A 17246-nucleotide genomic window follows, 5' to 3' on the forward strand; every position below is an offset into this window, starting at 1 on the left:
GACCCCACGGAGGGGCTCCGCCAGCAGGCCTCCCTGTCAATGAACCCTGTGCCAGCCCACACCCACCTTAATGTCCCTCCCATGGGGAAGAGATCCCAGCCCTGACCACAGGCTGCCTTAGGACGAATGGAGCATGTCTGGGGAGGGTAGGAGTGGAGTTGCCATTGGCTGCCCTCCAGAGGGGAGGCAGGCTGCCATCAGCCTGCTCTCTACACAAGATGAAGCAGAGATTGGAGAGCTTGCCCTGGGGGAGGCAGGCCTAGGTCAGGGGCCCCAGATGGTGCTGGGGCTTTTCCTCTTAGCCAGGATGTCCCCACATTTGACATTTGTCCTGCCCCACATAGGTGGGGACAGCACCTGTGGATCTTCTGCCTCCCAGGTGAGGAGTGGGCCCAGAGATGAAACCTGGTGGTTTCCACAGCCTCGCCACACCGCAGCTGTCCCAATGGAGGATGCAGCTCCCTCCCATTGACTGCATGACAGGCTAGCCTGAAAAGGGATGGCGAGGTACAGGCTGAATCTCGCTGGGGCATGGATAGCTTGAGCACTGAGGTCGGTCTCTGTCTCCAGGCCCTTGGGAAAGCTCTGCCCCCTTCTCCAAGGAATCCTGGGCAGGTACCTTTCCTGATGTTGGGAAGGAGATACTGGGCCATTTGGGGCAGGTGAGTAGCAGCAATTATTGAACACCCACTGTGTGCCAGGCACTGTACGCAGCATCTTGCATACCTGAGCTTGTTTCATCTGTTCGGAGAGATTGCATTTTGTAGGAGTTGCCTGTCATAGGAAGTCAAGGCTCAGAGAAGTGGCATGATTTATCCAAGATCACTCAGCCAGTATGTGGGGGTAGGTTGGGGCAGGGGGTGAGGGGCTGGAGTCTTTTCTATGTGCCACATCAGTGGGTGGGTGGGCTCTTCCTGGTGGAGGCTCTGAGTCAGAAAGCCCCCAGCATTAGGTCATAGTCGGCTCTACAGTCCCCCTCCCCCATCGAATCCCCCACCCATAAGAGAAAGGGCCCTAGGGACAATTTTCCCATGAGTGTGTAATTTCTATGACTAAGAAGATTGCCACCTCCGAATAATGGCTCTTGCAGAATTATGTTCCAAGAGGCAGGCGCAATAATAGTGGCCTAATTTTGTTCTGCTCTGCTCTGAAGTCTAACTCAGGAGGTGGGGTGTTTGGGGGAGATGGCAGGGGGGCCCTGACAGTCTCTGCCTACTCTGGGTTTTGGGCAGTCTGGGTGCCTGGCAGGAGTCTCAGAGGAGCCCTGAGCAGCCAAAAGCTTTATGAAGACAAGATGCAGATCTGATTTAGAATCAAACGTGCATTCAGTCACACCATGCTCAGAACCCAGGCTCTGGGTGCATCTGAGCACTTCTCCCCTCATGGGCCAACAGAATACCTTCCGGGGGCTCCTTATTCCCCACCCTGCCCCTTGAGTCCCACGCAGAATGAGCCAAAAACCCTTTCTAAGGTATTTCTTTTAAAATGTGAGAAAGGGCCCCTCTGCACCAGGCATGGGGAGGCGAGACCAGCAGGCCTACCCCTGTTGCAGGAGTAGGCCTGCGAGTGGCCCTTCTCTGAGGGTCCCGGAGACCTTCCTCCCGGACAGACATACCTGGGAAGCATGAGCTTCCTCAACACAGGAATACCCCTTCCGACTAAGGGACTCCAGCTTTGTCTTAAAATGCAGTTGTCCCCAAACATCATACTTCAGCCTTTTTAAAATAGAGTTTTTGTTGCATATCTCACACCAGGTCACAACACACAGCAGGGGGCTCACTCTCGGGAGCACCAAATGCAGGGAAACACAGAAAATATCTCTTTCCCCTCCTGGTGAGGAATCCAGGTGACAGTTTCTCCCACTGGCTCCTGTGGCTCCCATAGCTGAAGGAGCCTGTCCTCGTCCTCACTCCTTGTGGATTTCCTCTTGTCTCCCCACTGGCATTCTTTAGGATTTTCTTCTGTCCTTGATGCTCTGTAGGTCAACTCTGACACTATTTTATGTCTACGTTTATTCTGCTATTTTATTCTGCTCAGGACAGGTTTGCGCTTTTGAGCGGTGGGTGGGCTCTTCCTGGTGGGGGCTCTGAGTCAGAAAGCCCCAGCATTAGCTCCTAGTTGGCTCCACAGTCCCCCTCCACCATCGACTCCCCCACCCACAAGAGAAAGGGCCCTACGGACAATTTTCCCATGAGTGTGTAATTTCGATGACTAAGAAGATTGCCACCTCCGAATAATGGCTCTTGCAGAATTATGTTCCAAGAAGCAGGCGCAGTAATTGTGGTGAGTTAGTTCCACAGGTGCCCAGCCATCTTCTCTGAATAATGCGTCTGCGCCCTCCTCCCAGTGCTCAGAGCCCACTGCATCCTCCTCTGCATCATGCGCTGAGGGACTCCTTAAGCCCCTCTTCCAATTTGTTGATTCTCTCTTCAACTATACCAGACTGGAGTTGATTCTGACTTTTGTGAGTTTTTTTTTCAAAGGATGATTTTTCACACCAAGAGTTGTAATTTTCGAAAAATAGACACTTTGCTCATTTACTTCTTAAACAGAAGCCAAATTTATTTCACGGTATTTTTATCTATGCCTTATTGAGGATCCTAAATACATCGAACATATCGTGGGCATGCTTGTTAAGTCATAATATTTTTATTTCACCTGAAATGAATCCATCGGGCCACCTTCCCATTGTTAATTTTCTAGGTCATGTTTCCTAGCGTGGGTTAGCCAAGTGAACTTGGAAATTCTGGTGTGTCCGCCCATCAGGAGCAGAGGGTTTCTTTCTGTCATTGTCATTGTCATTTATCCTGGGCTCCCCCACCACCACTTGTCTACCAGATTTCAATTGCCTCCTCCAACCCAGGACTGACAGCTGCTGGGCACATCCTCTGTTCTGAGGTGACTAAGGGGCACTGTGGGTCAACTGAGCAGGGCTCTAGGGGGCCGCTGAGCTTAAGTGACCCTGACAAGGTCATCATGGCCCTTTCCAGCCTCTTTTAGGCCCTTGCCTGGGAGCCTCCAGGGGCACTTAGGCTTCCCGCTAAACCCCTATCCCCTGAGTAGTGGGGCCCCACCTATACCCCCTTTCTTCTTTCCCTCTTGTCAGTGGAGGTGTTTATTTTCTCTTGAGCATCACCATTTTTATGAACTATTTCAAACATAGAAAAGTACAAAAACTCTATAACAAATACACATGTGCCCATCACCTTGAACTACAAATGTTAATGTTTTCCTGTCTTTGCCTCAGCTCTTTCTCTACAAAACCCCATGCACAAAGCTAAAGTCTTTCCTTCCACCCACTCTCCCCATATTGTCCCGATTCACACTCCGTCTCCCAATGTCTGCTTCTCTCTCTTTCTCTCCCTCCACACACACGTGCACGCGCGTGTACACGCATTTTCTCCTGGCCTGTGGCACGGGCTATAATTAGCTGTGATTATTCAGTCCATTTTGTGTTCCCTATTTACTACATGTGTGGAGTTCCTCTTTGTCAGTTCTTGCACTGTGCCTTCTGCCTGGGACTCGAGATATATTGTCATTGCTGTGGAGGTGATGGACCCCACCACAGAGCCCATGTCAGAAGGGTGTTCCTCAAAGCTGCAATTACAGCACATCATGCAGCAGGTGGGCTGGCTGGCAGCTGTGGGGAGCAGGGAAACCAACTCCTCCTGGCCATATGGCCAGCGCCCTGCCTCTTACCAGGGGACGGTGTTCCCGGGAGCCAGGTGGACACTGGCAATGCCTCTGCAGCCTGAGGTCTGGCACTTCGGCCACGTAGAAGGCCTGGCACCCTCCTGATGGTTCCAGGAGGTCAACCAGAGTCTGGTTTTGGGGTCACCCAGGAGAGCAGGGCTTGGTGGGCATTGCTGCTCTTCCAGCTGGCATCAACTGGTTGTGAGGGGCCCAGTCTCAGCCTCCTAATCACTCTCCCTGTCCCTTTCCACCTGTCCTGAGGTTCCTTGGGGAGGTGACCCCTGCTGTCCTCAGTCCCTTACCTGTGAGGTCGGGGTAGTGATGTCACAGTGAGATGGTGTTGGCCTCAGACTCAAGGACGCCCCTCACACTCACAACCAACCGATGCCAGCTAGAAATGCAATAACGCCCACTGAGCCCTGCTCTCCTGGGCAACCCCAAAGCCGAACTCTGGGTGACCTCCCGAAACCATCAGGAGGGTGCCAGGCCTTCCACGTGGCCAAAGAGCCAGATCTCAGGCTGCAGAGGTTTTGCCAGTGGCCACCTGGCTCCCGGTAACGCCGTTCCCTGGTGAGAGGCATCTGTGTCACCCTGACAGAGCCTTGGCCATGTGACCAAGAGGAGTTGGTTTCCCTGCCCCCCACAGCTGCCAGCCAGCCCACCTGCTGCTGCATGTGGGCCAAGGAAATGACCTGGGAAACAGCTGCATGATGTGCTGTCATTGCAGCTTTGAGGGACACATTACTGGCCTGGGCTCTGGGGCGGGGTCCATCACCTCTACAGCAATGACAGCATTTCTTAATCCTGGGGCAGTAGGGGGTGTAGGGATGGTCAGGTGTCTGGAAGCCACCGTGGTATCAACAGACGTCTCGATGTCTCGACTCACAGCAGCTGTCCCTCTGTTCCTTCCTTTCTGGGCTTGTTTTCCAAACAATTTGTCTAATGTGATTTCTAGCCTAGTCGAACATGAGTGATCATGTTTACCCTGCGACGTGGGGTAATCCTGTGCCTCCTGGGGCAGGCGGGGCCCAAGGGAGGAAGTGCCTGGCCATGCGATTAATCGCCCGCATCCTCCCTTCTCCTCTTGCAGAGAGGACAGGCCCTGCCCTGAGATGGAGACTCTGTTCTCCACTTCCACATCAGTGGGCTGGAACACCTCCTTGGTGGCCGCCGGTGCAGGCGGCGAGAACGGGACGATGGCAGGGCCGGTGCCCTCCCCAGGGGCCCGAGCCGTTGTGGTGCCAGTGCTCTACCTGCTGGTGTGCTCGGTGGGGCTGGGCGGCAACACGCTGGTCATCTACGTGGTGCTGCGCCACGCCAAGATGAAGACGGTCACCAACATCTACATCCTCAACCTGGCCGTGGCCGACGTGCTCCTCATGCTGGGGCTGCCCTTCCTGGCCACTCAGAACGCTGTCTCCTACTGGCCCTTTGGCCCTGTGCTGTGTCGCCTGGTTATGACATTGGACGGCATCAACCAGTTCACCAGCATCTTCTGCCTGACGGTCATGAGCGTGGACCGCTACCTGGCTGTTGTCCACCCCATCCGCTCCTCGCGGTGGCGTCGCCCACGGGTGGCCAAGCTGGCCAGTGCTGCGGTCTGGGCCTTCTCGCTGCTCATGTCTCTGCCACTGGTGGTCTTCGCAGACATCCAGGAGGGCTGGGACACCTGCAACCTCAGCTGGCCAGAGCCCGTGGGCCTATGGGGCGCCATCTTCATCATCTACACGTCTGTGCTGGGCTTCTTTGGGCCGCTGCTGGTCATCTGTCTGTGCTACCTGCTCATTGTGGTGAAGGTGAAGGCGTCAGGTGTGCGCGTGGGCTCCACGCGGCGGCGCTCGGAGCGCAAGGTGACGCGCATGGTGGTCGTGGTGGTGCTGGTGTTCGTGGGCTGCTGGCTGCCCTTCTTCATCATCAACATCGTCAACCTGGCTGTCGTCCTGCCAGAGGAGCCTGCCGCCGCCGGTGCCTACTTCTTCGTGGTCATCCTGTCCTATGCCAACAGCTGTGCCAACCCTGTGCTCTACGGCTTCCTCTCTGACAACTTCCGCCAGAGCTTCCGGAAGGTTCTGTGCTTCCGCAAGGGCTATGGCACCGAGGATGTGGATGCCACGGAGCCACGGCTTGACAAGAGCAGCCGACCGCAGCAGGCCACACTGGCTGCACGCAGCTCTGAGGTCAACGGGCTCATGCAGACCAGCAGGTTGTGAGAGTCACAGGTGGACAGCACCTGGTGGGCCCCGCCCCTGCCTGGTCTAAATTTCCTGCCGGCCCAAGCCCTCCCCCAAGACATGGGGGCCTACTGAAGTGCCCCCCAGCAGCCTGGATGCTTTCCATGGTGTGAGGACAGCTTGTGCCAGCCTCCCAGGCCAGGGGAGTTAGTGTGAGCTGGTGACCACCACCAGCCCAGCTCCACCCTCTCATCACCTGTGCTCCTCCTCAGGTCAGCCCCGTGTCACCCGGTCAGCATCGATTCACCTGGTCAGCGCCAAGTGCTACTCTGTGAAATTAAAGACAATGTGCTACACTCTGGCCTGGGTCTCCACACTCCCTCTACCTTTTGGGATCTAGGAGTTATTGACTTTGGAGGTGGCAGGTGTGAGGGACAAAGCTGCAGATGCCCCCAGGGCAGCTAGGTCGATGGATGGCAGAGGAGACTCCAGCTGCCTGCCCACCCCCTGCTGTTGCATCTCCCTTCCTGTTGGCCCCTGTCCCCTGGTGGGGGGAACAAGGAATGGAGACCAATGATTTCACAGTGGGAGTGGGTGCAGAAGGCAACGAGCACAGAGAGAGAGAGCGAGAGGCTGAGGTTTGGGGTGGAGAGTCGGCTCCCAGGCTTCTGAGTAGGTAGAGGGCCACAGGTGTCCAAAGGGGCCCAGTGCAGGGGGCCTGGGGCACCGGGAGTGGTTGTCTTGGGGAGGGGGCAGGTGAGTACATGGGAACCTACAGCCATCTCTTCTGCTTTCAGCAGGGGCTCTGGCCTGGAGAGGGAGGGGTTCAGAAGCAGAAGAGGAGAAATAGTCAGACAGCAGTTGGGGGAGTGGCCTCTCAGTACAAATAGCAGCCGCTTGGAAAGGCTGTGTGGGTGGATGTAAATGCCAGCAAATGCCAGGCCCGTGAGGAATTCTTCGTTCCCCAGACTAGAGTGGTTCCATCCACCCCCTAGAAATGCCGGCAACTTCTGCAGCCCCAGACCCACAATGGGGTCCCAGAGAAGATGCCTACTCAAGCCTTGCTGGGGTTCTGGGTGCCATGGGCCTCTATTCGAGGCTGGAAGGAGAAGGACCAGAGTGCAGGGACTCACTCGACCTGCAGGCACCCTGTCTGGGACAGCCCTGACCAGGGCCACCTTGTTGGAGCTTCCTTCCTCTGTCAGCCCAGAGCTGGACCCCAGCCCTCAGAAGGGCATGGGGAGCAGGGGGAGCCATGCTGGGCAGCGGAAAGGATGCTCAGCGCTGCCTGGGCCTTGGCACCCACCCCGGACAGAGGCCAAGCCCTGGAAACCCAAAGACATAATGAGGGCGCTAGTGTTTGACAACAGCTCTCCTGAATAAATTAGAGAATAAATGTTTGACTCTTTCCCAAAGCAAATATTGTCCCTGGAGCCGATCGAAGTTGGTGCAAATCAGAGTGGATAGGAGGCAGCGGGATGTGGGTGGGCAAACACCCAGCTGGAAGTGGTCAGCAGGCACTTAGATGATAACTCAGTGCAAGGTGCAAACAATCGGAATTAAAAGAATTGATGGGCATTTGCCTTGGGGCTGGGTGTGGGTGGCCGCCTCACTTCTGGGAGGGTTGGGATCAGGATTTGGCCTCAAGGATACAGGGGTCACCTCCTTCAATGGCTGGTGGGTGCAGACAGTGGGAGGCTGGTTTGGGGCTGTCCCTGGGTGTGTGGGAACCCGGCTGCCTCCAGGGCCCCAGGCTGAGTCTCTGCTACTCCTGGTCTCAGTTCCAGGGGGTGGAGGTGGCTCCTCTATGTGGGGCACACAGAGCCCGGCATTGGAGCTGCTGGCCAAACCCACCGCCACCCTGCCCTAGGGACTAGCATCTGGGGAGGATGCCCCAGGAGAAACTGAAGCCCATCCAACTTGTTGCCCCCACCCCATAGTCAGGACTCCCCTGGATCTGAATGCAAAGTATGTCCCCTCAGAATGGCTTTGGGAGCAAGCAGATGGCTCAGAAATCTCTGCCTGGATCAATTTCTCCAATTGATTTAATAGTGGTGCCAGCTGAGAGAGTATATTGTGGGGAGTACAGACACCAGCGGTGCCCTAATCTGTTCCTGACAGAGAGGGGTGTGCGTGTGTGCATATGCATGTGTAAGAGTGTGTGCGAGTGTGTATGTGTAGGGCACCTGGATCCAGTACTGATGGATCCAGTAGGTAGAGGAGCCTATGGAATGTTCCAGGGGACTCTGACCAGCCCCACCCCAGGCTGGCCTGGAGCTGGGGAGAAGCTTGGCTAGTGTGAACAATCCCTGACACTCCAGGAGAGTGTTGGCCACCGAGCAGGAGGGAACAATGACCCACCCTCAGGGCCTAGGGGCAGAGCAGGAGTGACCCAGGAGGAACATGCGTCCTGGGAGCCAGTGGACCTGGCAAGGTAGGCCAAGGGAGGTAGCCCAGCCTAGCCGCTGCTCTCCTGCACCCAACACAGGGTAGGGACAGCTGTGGGGACCACAGAGCCACTGCACTGCTTGCAGGTCCTGGTCCCAGCCCCGAGTGGGGAAGGGATAGCACAGAACTCATACACTCTAGGAGTGGTGACCTGTTTTATGAGCTCTCTCTCCACATCGATGGGTTTTATTGGCTGGCAGGCTCCAGTGGCTTCCACAGTGACCTTGCTCAGGAAATCCGGCCCCTGGGGACAAGATGAGGCTGCCTCTGGGATGGGGCACATAGACAGAAGGGGTCTGTTTGTCTGGCAGGGCAGGGGCCTGTGGTGTGACTGTAGTGCAGCCCCCACAGGCAGAGCAGTTGCTGCATCCCCAGCATGAAGGAAACTGAGGCCGGCCCGCCCTGCGGCTGAGCAAGGCTATGCTCCCAGCCCAACCCCCATCAGCAGGAGATAAGCTGGGATGCCCTGGGTAGCGTCCTGAGGAGGGGTTAGGAAGGCTCGCCGCTCCCCCACCCCACCGCATCAGCTATCCTGGGGCTAGATGGATGGACACCTGGTAGACACAAGGAAGGACTTCCCACAGGAACCTGAGGCCTGAACAGAGATGTCCTTTGGGGGCGACAGGGAGACTGAATGATGGGAAGATTAGGATCTTTGCTGGTGACTTATCAGCCCCTGCAGAACCTTCCAGAACTCTGCAGAATGCTGAATCTTAGGGCTGGGTGGAGATGAGGGCCTGGAGAGACCCTCATCTCATTCATGATCCCTCTTCCACCGTGGCTGGCTGGGGTCCCCAAGCCTCACTCTGCTGCTTCCCCTCTGTTGAGGCCAAGGTTACTGACCTGTCCTGTATAGATTAGCTGATGCCATCCTGGCTCCTGAGGGCTGGTCTGGCTACCACAACCCAGAAGGGTGTTGAATAAATAACTGAGCGTCATTGAGGGATGGGGGCTCTGCCCAGGTGGGGCCTTACCTTGAAGGTCCTAAGGCGCCTGAGGGGCATCGTCCTCCCTGCTCATCCCTGTCCTGGGGCTCTCAGCCCCCTCCAGGCCCCTTGCTCCTCCCTGTGCAAGGCCCACCTTCTCTGTCCTGAAGATGGCATTGCAGCTATGCATTTGCCAGATTTGCGCCAATGGGGTGGGGTACGGGGGGCACCATCTGGTCTGGGCACCTGGGTATGTCCCACTGTTGAGCCACTGGGCGGGGGTCAGGTGCTCTGCCTGAGCAAACCTCCCTCCCCTGGCCCCTGCTTCAGGAAAGGGCAATGAGGCCCTGTCTCTGAGGAGCTCTTCCCTGAAGTTTGCACACACAGGCAAGGGCTAGGGGAGCGGTATGGAGTGATTGTTAGTGGGGTCAGGGTTTCTTCGGGGATGATGAGACTGTTCTAGAAAAGGTGGTGATTGCACAACATTGTGAAAGTGCTAAATGTCACTGAACTGTTCTCTTTAAAATGATAAATTTTATGTTATATGAATCTCACCTAAGTTTTAAAAATGGATGTTTTATTGGGATTCCACTAAACAGATCAACTAATATGGATAAACTGACTCCCTGACTGGATCCCATCTCTCAGGCGAAGGTCCTTGTATTCAGTGATTTTCCAGCTTTCTTCTCATGACCCACGTGTGTTCGTCCCTGATTACAGCCGAGTCACACAGCGGGGGCTTCCCCTTCGCTACTCTGATTGGGATCAATTCCCTTCTTCTAAGTGGGCAGGGCGGCAGTGGGCCTCATTAATTTTTGTGTCTTCAGCCTCTTACCGAGGGTGACCTTTATCGCTTTGCAGAGAGGGTGACTGCCTCATCCTGTTCCCCACCCTGCCTCCACCCCCCAGTTCTTAGTCATTTTTAAAAATAAATAAGCCTGAAGGGTGTGTGGGAGAATGCCTTCTTGTCCTGGACCTACCAGCAGTGTCCCCTGGCATGTCCCCCAGCTTGCACTGAGGCTCTCAGTGGGGGTCTTAGCCACACTCAGAGCATGTCCCATCAGCCCCTGGTTCTCTGAGAATGTAGTGGCCTTTGTACTGGAGGTTGTCAGACACCCTTCTTGGCCTGACCTGCTCTGCCCTCCTGGGTCAGCAGCTGGGGGCAGGGCCTTTCCCTCAAGGCTTGGCCTGGTTGCCTTCGTATCTCCCTGTCCAAGCCAAGTGGATGGCCGGATTCATGCCTTGAGGTTAAAAGAGGTGAAGTGGGTGCCAGATCTGCAGACTATCCCCGCTTAGGGCAGCTGCCACTCCCCACCTGCATTCTAGGCCTCACCACTGCTGCTCTGGGGGCCCTGACAGAGGCCCTTAGCACACAGCAGGCTGGAAAGAATGCAGGCTTGGTTTGAAGCTGGCAGACAGAGGTTTCCCTCCTGCCCCCTCCTGGCCAGGCTGGCCAGAAGCACACAGGGAGCCTGGGGGTCTTGGTCAGGGTAGAAAGGGAGTCCAGGACCTGGGGAGACAGAGGGTGGCTGGGGTCCTTCCAATCACCCCACAGACCCCCATTTCTGTTCAGTCATCTTTGTCTCTACTGCAGAACCCTCTCTACCACCTCGGCCCCTTTTAGCACTTGCTCTTGATGCATCTGCAGGTTGCCAAGCACCCGGGGCATGTCTGGCTCTCCCAGCTATAAAAAGACACAGGCCAAAGGGCCAAAGTTCAGCTTGAGGCTCCACCCAACTCAGTGTCCTGGGGCCCCTCCCAGCCCCACTCCTGTATCTGGTGTATCCTGTGTGTGGCTTTTCCAGCCCAGGACATCCTATCCCGAGTCCTTGGCCATAACAACACTCCCCCCTCCTCCCCGCCAGAGTCCTGCTGCTGCCTGCCATGTACCATAGTGGGGTCTTGTCCAGCCTTCGCATTCCTGATTCGTCCCCTCCCCCAGCACAAGGATGAGGGGGTGAAATGGATGAGGAGGTTTCCATCCCCTTTCCACCACCCCCATCAGCTGACTGTCTGAGGAAGGATCCTCAGCCCCAGAGTCAGGCAAATGTGGAGCTCATCTAACGATGGGCTGGGGATCCGGTGGGAGGGGCGGAAGGAGAGGAGGACCAGCCAGGTCTGAGTGCTCTGTGGGCCCTGGGCCCCAAAGGTGAATGAGGACTGAAGGAGGCTTATGCCTGTCTAGCACCCATGAGGCCCCTGGTGGGCAGCCTGCTCCTCAGGAGAGAGGGGCCTGGGGCTGCCAGCAGCCACTAACTACCACCTCTCAAGCCCAAGTTGGTGGCCTATGGCCTCTCCCTCTATGAGGCCTCCTACATCTTTTGCTCAGCTGGCCAGCCTGCAGCTTCACATGGCTCAGGACCTCAGCCAGCTTGCCAGGCTCTAGTGATTCCAGACTCTGCTCCTGCCAGGGCCCGGATGCCTCATTGCCCCAGAATCCTTGCTCAGGAGAGAGCAGCCATGGAAGCAGATGCTAGAGGAGGACCCAGGGAAGAGGTGGCAGTGATGGGGCCAGAGGGACTAGGCAGAAGCTTCTGGAGTGGCTGGAAGACATGCGGCAAGAAAGGAAGAGACTCAGAGTGGACTTTAGGATAGGGCAGCCTGATGGCTCCAACCCATGGGGCGGATCGAGGCCTCTTGTGGAGTGAGCGTGGCCAAGCTCCACTTACGCCCTTGCCTGCAGGACTGGGTATGACCCACTGACTTCTCCGTCACTGCCAGGCCCCAATTTCAGCCACATCTAAGTGTGAGGTGACACAATGGGAGTGTGGGGCTCCCCTGGGCTCTGATGCACATTAAGATATAGTATTCCTCCACCACCCAGCCCATTCCAGACAGATGAGAGGACACCGAGAGCCCCGGAAAATCAGCCCATCAGAACTGGACTGTGTGTCCATCCCAGGACATGACTCTCATCCCCACCCCATTTGTACCCCTGGAATTTAGCAAATTTTCTGCTAGAATCAGCTCTGAGAGGGACGGCATCTGCATTTGACCCCTGGCCTCCCCTGTATCCAGCCCAACACCCAGTAGGTGCTTTGCAAATAATTCTACAGCCCTTTATTAGCAGAATAATCGCTCAACCAGGAGGAAAACTCCATCACGCGCAGAGGTGCTCCGCCTCCCCCCGCTGCCCCTGCCAGCATGCCCATGCCTATGGTCTTCATCCCAAATTTCTTGTGTGAACATTCGGTCTGTGCCAGTCCCCACCAGGGCAGGCTCCGAGTCCGTCTCGTTCCTGCCACACCTCTGGCACTCAGCTCAGCATCTGCACACAAGTCGGTGCTCAATCACTACATATTGTCAGTACTCAAGCACTGCTGGCATCCATCCTCAGCTGTGAGGGTAAGTTTGGGCTGGGGGTGTCCGGGGAGTGAGTGTCAATGAAGGGTTGGGCGTGACGTGGGGGCTTCTCTGCAGCAGTTAGAGCTCGGTGGTTGGCTTGACCAGGTGGCCACTGAAGGTGATGTAGAGGTCCCCACGTTCTCCATAAATGGCATTATCGCGGTCACGCTGGAACATGCGCACCCAGACAGTGTCACCAGCAGCCAGCGGCAGTAGCAGGCTCTGAGTCTGCATGACGCTGCGCTCACTGGGCTGTGCATACAGCACGGCTGTGGCCTGCTTGTTGCACATGATGTGCAGGTAGGTCTCCTTGTAATTCCAGGTATGCACGGTGAGGCTCAGGAAGTACACACCGGGCACAGCACAGAAGAAGTGGCCAGAGGCCAGGTCGAAGGCGCTATCCAGGTTCACCAACTCCGTGTCGAAGGGCACGGCCTGAAAGGCATCAGCGCTGTGCAGCCCCTCACGCCTGCCCACAGAGAATGCAGCGTAGGCACGATGGCATGGAGCACCTGGTGGCCCCACCTGTCCCTTCTGGCCCTTGCGGCCCTGGAGGCCCCGGAAGCCTGGTGGGCCCTCCTTTCCGCTCCTACCAGAGCGACCTCTGACCCCTGCCTCTCCCTTCTCACCTGCAGGGGAGCAAGCAGAAGCCTCTGGTCAAGGCTTGGGATCCACTTGCTGGCCATGTGGCCTTGCAAGTGACCTCACCTCCCCAAACCTCAGTTTCTTTGTCTGTAAGGCAGGTGCTAACCCACCCCTCACACAGGGCAATGAACCACAACCCAAAGTTGTTCTGGGGCCTGTGCAGATTGTCATGTGGGGACCAGCAGGACAGTGGGAATGACTGGGGTCCAGGCAGTTGCCAAAGGAAAGGTCCGAACTGGGCTTTGAAGGACGAGGGGGCCAGGAAGTTGGTACCCAAATCCAACCTTCATGAGGCTGCTGTCCAGTCCCCCAGGGTGAGGCCTTCTTGAACTCATCCTCTCTTGTCTTCTCCCAAGGGGTACCCAGGCTTCCCTTCCCTACTTTCTGTGGGAGCTGGGCCTGGGAGGGTCACTGCAGAGCAGGTGAGCAGGATTAAAGGGAGTCTCAAGTCCTGCTCTCTTCACTGCCCCGTCTCCAGGCCACTTTGCTTCCTGCTTGAGAGGGTGGCTGGGGGGCAGACGGCCTTGACAAAGCTGTCAGGGGCAAAGAGTCACAACTCTGAGTGTCCCATCCAGGCCCCATGTACCTTCCCAGAGCTATTCTGACTAACTCAAGGCCTCAGGGCTTTGACTTGCTCTCCTGTTCCCTCTTCCCTATTCCCCTCAGTGTGGATGTCCCTATGGGGTGTCCCTGTGGGGACAGGGGACAAGGTGGGACCACACTTCTCCATGACACTCACCTTTGAGGATTGAGATGTCGATGGTGGGCCGAATGCGGGGCAGCTGCACCCACTCCCCATCATTTTCAGGGGCGTATGAACCAGGGGCAGCCGGGGGCCAGGCTGGGTGGCAGCAGTGCACGCATTGCCGCCGCGGCAGCCCCAGGCTGGGCCAGGTTCCCGCAGGCAGCACCAAGAGAAGCAGGAGGGCAGAGGCTGCCATCTGGGCCAGAGCCTAGAAGATGGGAAGAGGAGGGGAGGACATCTGAGCAGGAGATGCTCTTCTGAGCTCCAGACTTCACAGCAGGCAGCTCTGCCCCTTTGTCTGGGGAGACGGGAGATGGGACCGTGTGGAATACACAGCTGGGGTCCTTTGAGGTGCTGTAGTGGGCAGGGCCAGAGCCTCATCCGGAACCAGACAGAGTGCCTGACACACCCCTCTGAGATGTTCAGCCCCTGCCCCTGACGAAGGATCTCCATCCCTGAACCTGGATGTGCCCTCGGAATCCTCCTCAACCACTAATCCAAGGGGCCGCACAAGAGACAATTCACACCTGCCCTCCCAGAGCCTCCGGCAAGAGTGGCTGAGGCAGCCCCGCCCCATCTAGGCTTCTTTTCAGGGGCTGTTCCTTCTGTGGGCTCCTACCCCTCCTGGGGTTTTAGCTCTGGGCTGTAGCAGGCACCCTAACTGCCTATAGTCAGGGATTCTTGGACCCTAAAGCCCTCATGGCTGGGGACCCCACACCTGGCAGATGCAGGGGTAGCTGCCATGGCCAAGGGGACTCTGAATCAACCCTCTGAGTCCCCCGCCCTCCTGTGGCCAGGCAGAACCCTTGGGGAGGGGCAGCTTTGAAGAGTAGTGCCCCGCCCCATAAGGCTGGGCCTGGATCCCAGGTTGGGTGGGGCCTTCGTGAGACAGTTTCTGCCTGCTGCTTAGCTGGGCAGAGGGCGGACACCAGGAGAACTGAGATCCCAGGAGAAGGAGGGAGAGCAACTTAAGAGGCTACCCATGTGAACCCCTCCCACCCCGATGCGGAAAGGATGATCTTCAACCCTCGCTAGTCCTAGGCCTCCTGCCTCCACACCCCCTCCCACAAAATACCCTGCATGATACTTGGCCTATCTATTCTAGGTGGGGGCACCACTTCCTGGTTCAACCAGAAGCTGCTGGGGGCTCCTGGGTGAGCCCTGCATGCACGTGGGTGTCAGTTTCCCCTGGCGAGTGGTCTCCCCAGAGCTGCATCCAGGAGGCTCAGCCAGGGCTGGTCTCCTGTAAGGGCAAGCATGTGAAGTTGGGGTTCTTACTCTGCCCTGTAGCCCAACTTTGCTGAACAAAGACCCAGGCCCCCTTCTCCAGGGAGCCCTCTGGGACTGCAGCCCAGGGCAAGGTTCTTCTTCTTGCGTGGTGGGTCTGAGACCCACTCCTAGGCTGAGCTTCCCTGGCAGATGGGAACCCTTCTCTCTACCCCACCCCCAAAGTCCAGCAGACCCTGAGTCCCCCTGCCCCCAGCCTCACTGGACCTTGCAAGACCTTCCCGGCCTCCTCCCATGGAGGGATCTGACAGGAGTGGGAGTCTCCCAGGGATCCCATCCGCTAGGCGGGCCGGTGCAGCTGGAGTCCCCACCTCAGCCCGCTGGAGGTCTGGGGTCCTAGGCATCCTGGCTACCTGGCCTGCCCAGAAGACAGTCTGGGCTGAAGCCTCCCTCCTGCTGGGGTCTAAGGATAGCACAGACCCCTGCAAGCCCAGCCTGCTCAGGGGGGCTATGAAGACCACCCCCCCACACCCCGATCCCTGTTACCATTTCACCGTCGAGCGCTGCTGCCTGTCTGGACGTCTCCAGCATCACTGCCCCAGCAGCCTGTGAAAGAGCCCTTTCATGCCTGCCCCAGGCGCCCACGGCTTCCTCTGGGCCATCCAAGACCAACAGGCCTCAGGCCAGCTTCAGAGCTCCCGGCAGGAGGATCACAGGGCCCTGCTGTCCACTTCCAGCCTGCCCTCCACAGCCAGCCTGCCCTTCACTCACCACCACCAAAGGGTCTGCATAACCTTGCCGTGTAGGCTCCAGAGTTCTTCTGCCAGACCTATGCCGTGGTATGAACCTGGGGACCTGGAACTTCTGGGACTGGTGAGTTGTGGGATGGTGCCATGGGCCTCCTCCATCTGGGGTACAGTGACTTGGGTGGGGAATTGGGGAGGCTGGGAGGAGACTGGTCAGGGGCTGGAGGCCAAAGTGGCAGGGGGAGGGGGGCAGACCATGGCCACCGTGCCTGTGACCGGCCCACCTGGTAACTGTGACACCTCCTGTTTCTGACTGGGAAGTGAGGACTGGGGCTGGTGGACGAAACCCAGGAGAGCAGCGTCTGGCCAGGCCCGTGGTGTCTGCTCCCTCATCCCCTGTGACCTCTCAGGTCATGGTGCCCAGCAGAGCAAGAAGCTTGCTGTAATACCCTGTTGGGGGGCCTCTTGACATCATCTCAGCCTTCCAGTGGATAAGGGTTGTGTCCCCATTATGCCCACCAGCGGGAATGACTCATAGGGCCCCCCTCCCAGGCAGTAGCAGGCAGGGGCTTTGCCCACTGTGAGCCTAAAGCTGAGCCCACACCAGGGTCTGTCTTCATCCCTGTTCTGGGTCTGGAAAGCTGGGCACTGGGCCTAGGGGAAGAACTTGGCACCTTTGCCTCTGGACCTGGGAACATGCAATTTCTGGGAAACATACCCACACACACCAAGCCAGGCCACTTGTGGGGGAGGCATCAGCCATGGCCTGGGGAACAGGCAGGCTGTGGGCAGCTGGTGCTGGCTCACCCATTTCTGCTATTCCAGGCCCAGCCACAGGTCTGGTTCTCCCCCTAGCTCCCCCACACCAGCTCTCCTCACTGATAACCAGAGAGGGATAGGATAGGATAAGGAGAGAAGACTGAGGTGGCCCTGCCTGTGGCGGGGGGCTTCTTGTGCCAGGCTAAGGGTGAATGGAGCTGGTAAAGACTGTGGGCAGGGGCTATGCCAGCTGGAGCCAGTTCCCAGACTGGCCCTACCCCCCCCGGAGATGACAGCTCACACTCCAGCAGGCCCAGCAGCACCCTTAGGGGATAGCTGTCTTCGCCCCTGGTTGGCGAGTGGCACAGACAGAGGGCATGTGAAAAGACCCGAGATCCTGAGCCCTGACTCACTGTCCTGCAGCCCCTGCAGCCCCCGTGCCTTGAGATTTGGCTCTGAGACAGTGGGCAGCTTGGCAGGCGACATTCAGGGTGGTGAGCAGCCTGGGCCCCTGCCTCTCACCACCACATCCTAGCTGAGC

At 57.5% G+C, this 17246-nt stretch overlaps 2 protein-coding genes across 2 annotated transcripts; one reads left to right on the plus strand and one right to left on the minus strand.

The window, feature by feature from the left end:
* The first annotated feature begins 4805 nt into the window (after window positions 1–4805).
* Window positions 4806–5903, plus strand: SSTR5 (somatostatin receptor 5). The gene has a single exon (XM_011376820.1). The coding sequence runs from the start codon at window positions 4806–4808 to the stop codon at window positions 5901–5903; it is 1098 nt and encodes a 365-aa protein (XP_011375122.1).
* Window positions 5904–12661: 6758 nt separating this feature from the next.
* Window positions 12662–14169, minus strand: C1QTNF8 (C1q and TNF related 8). The gene is made up of 2 exons (XM_011376984.1): window positions 13968–14169; window positions 12662–13212 (listed from the first exon to the last, which is right to left on the minus strand). Exons 1-2 carry the CDS (start codon window positions 14167–14169, stop codon window positions 12662–12664), a joined length of 753 nt encoding a protein of 250 aa, XP_011375286.1.
* Window positions 14170–17246: the final 3077 nt, after the last annotated feature.

Source organism: Pteropus vampyrus, unplaced genomic scaffold, assembly GCF_000151845.1.
Source record: "Pteropus vampyrus isolate Shadow unplaced genomic scaffold, Pvam_2.0 Scaffold303, whole genome shotgun sequence".
NCBI lineage: Eukaryota > Metazoa > Chordata > Mammalia > Chiroptera > Pteropodidae > Pteropus > Pteropus vampyrus.

Excerpts from the sequence above, each read along its gene's own strand:
- C1QTNF8 (XM_011376984.1), bottom strand. The coding sequence starts at position 14,169 with ATGGCAGCCTCTGCCCTCCTGCTTCTCTTGGTGCTGCCTGCGGGAACC. Across the intron at positions 13,213-13,967 it reads CGACATCTCAATCCTCAAAG|GTGAGAAGGGAGAGGCAGGG; the intron begins GTGAGTGTCATG and ends GCTCCCCTGCAG.
- SSTR5 (XM_011376820.1), top strand. The coding sequence starts at position 4,806 with ATGGAGACTCTGTTCTCCACTTCCACATCAGTGGGCTGGAACACCTCC.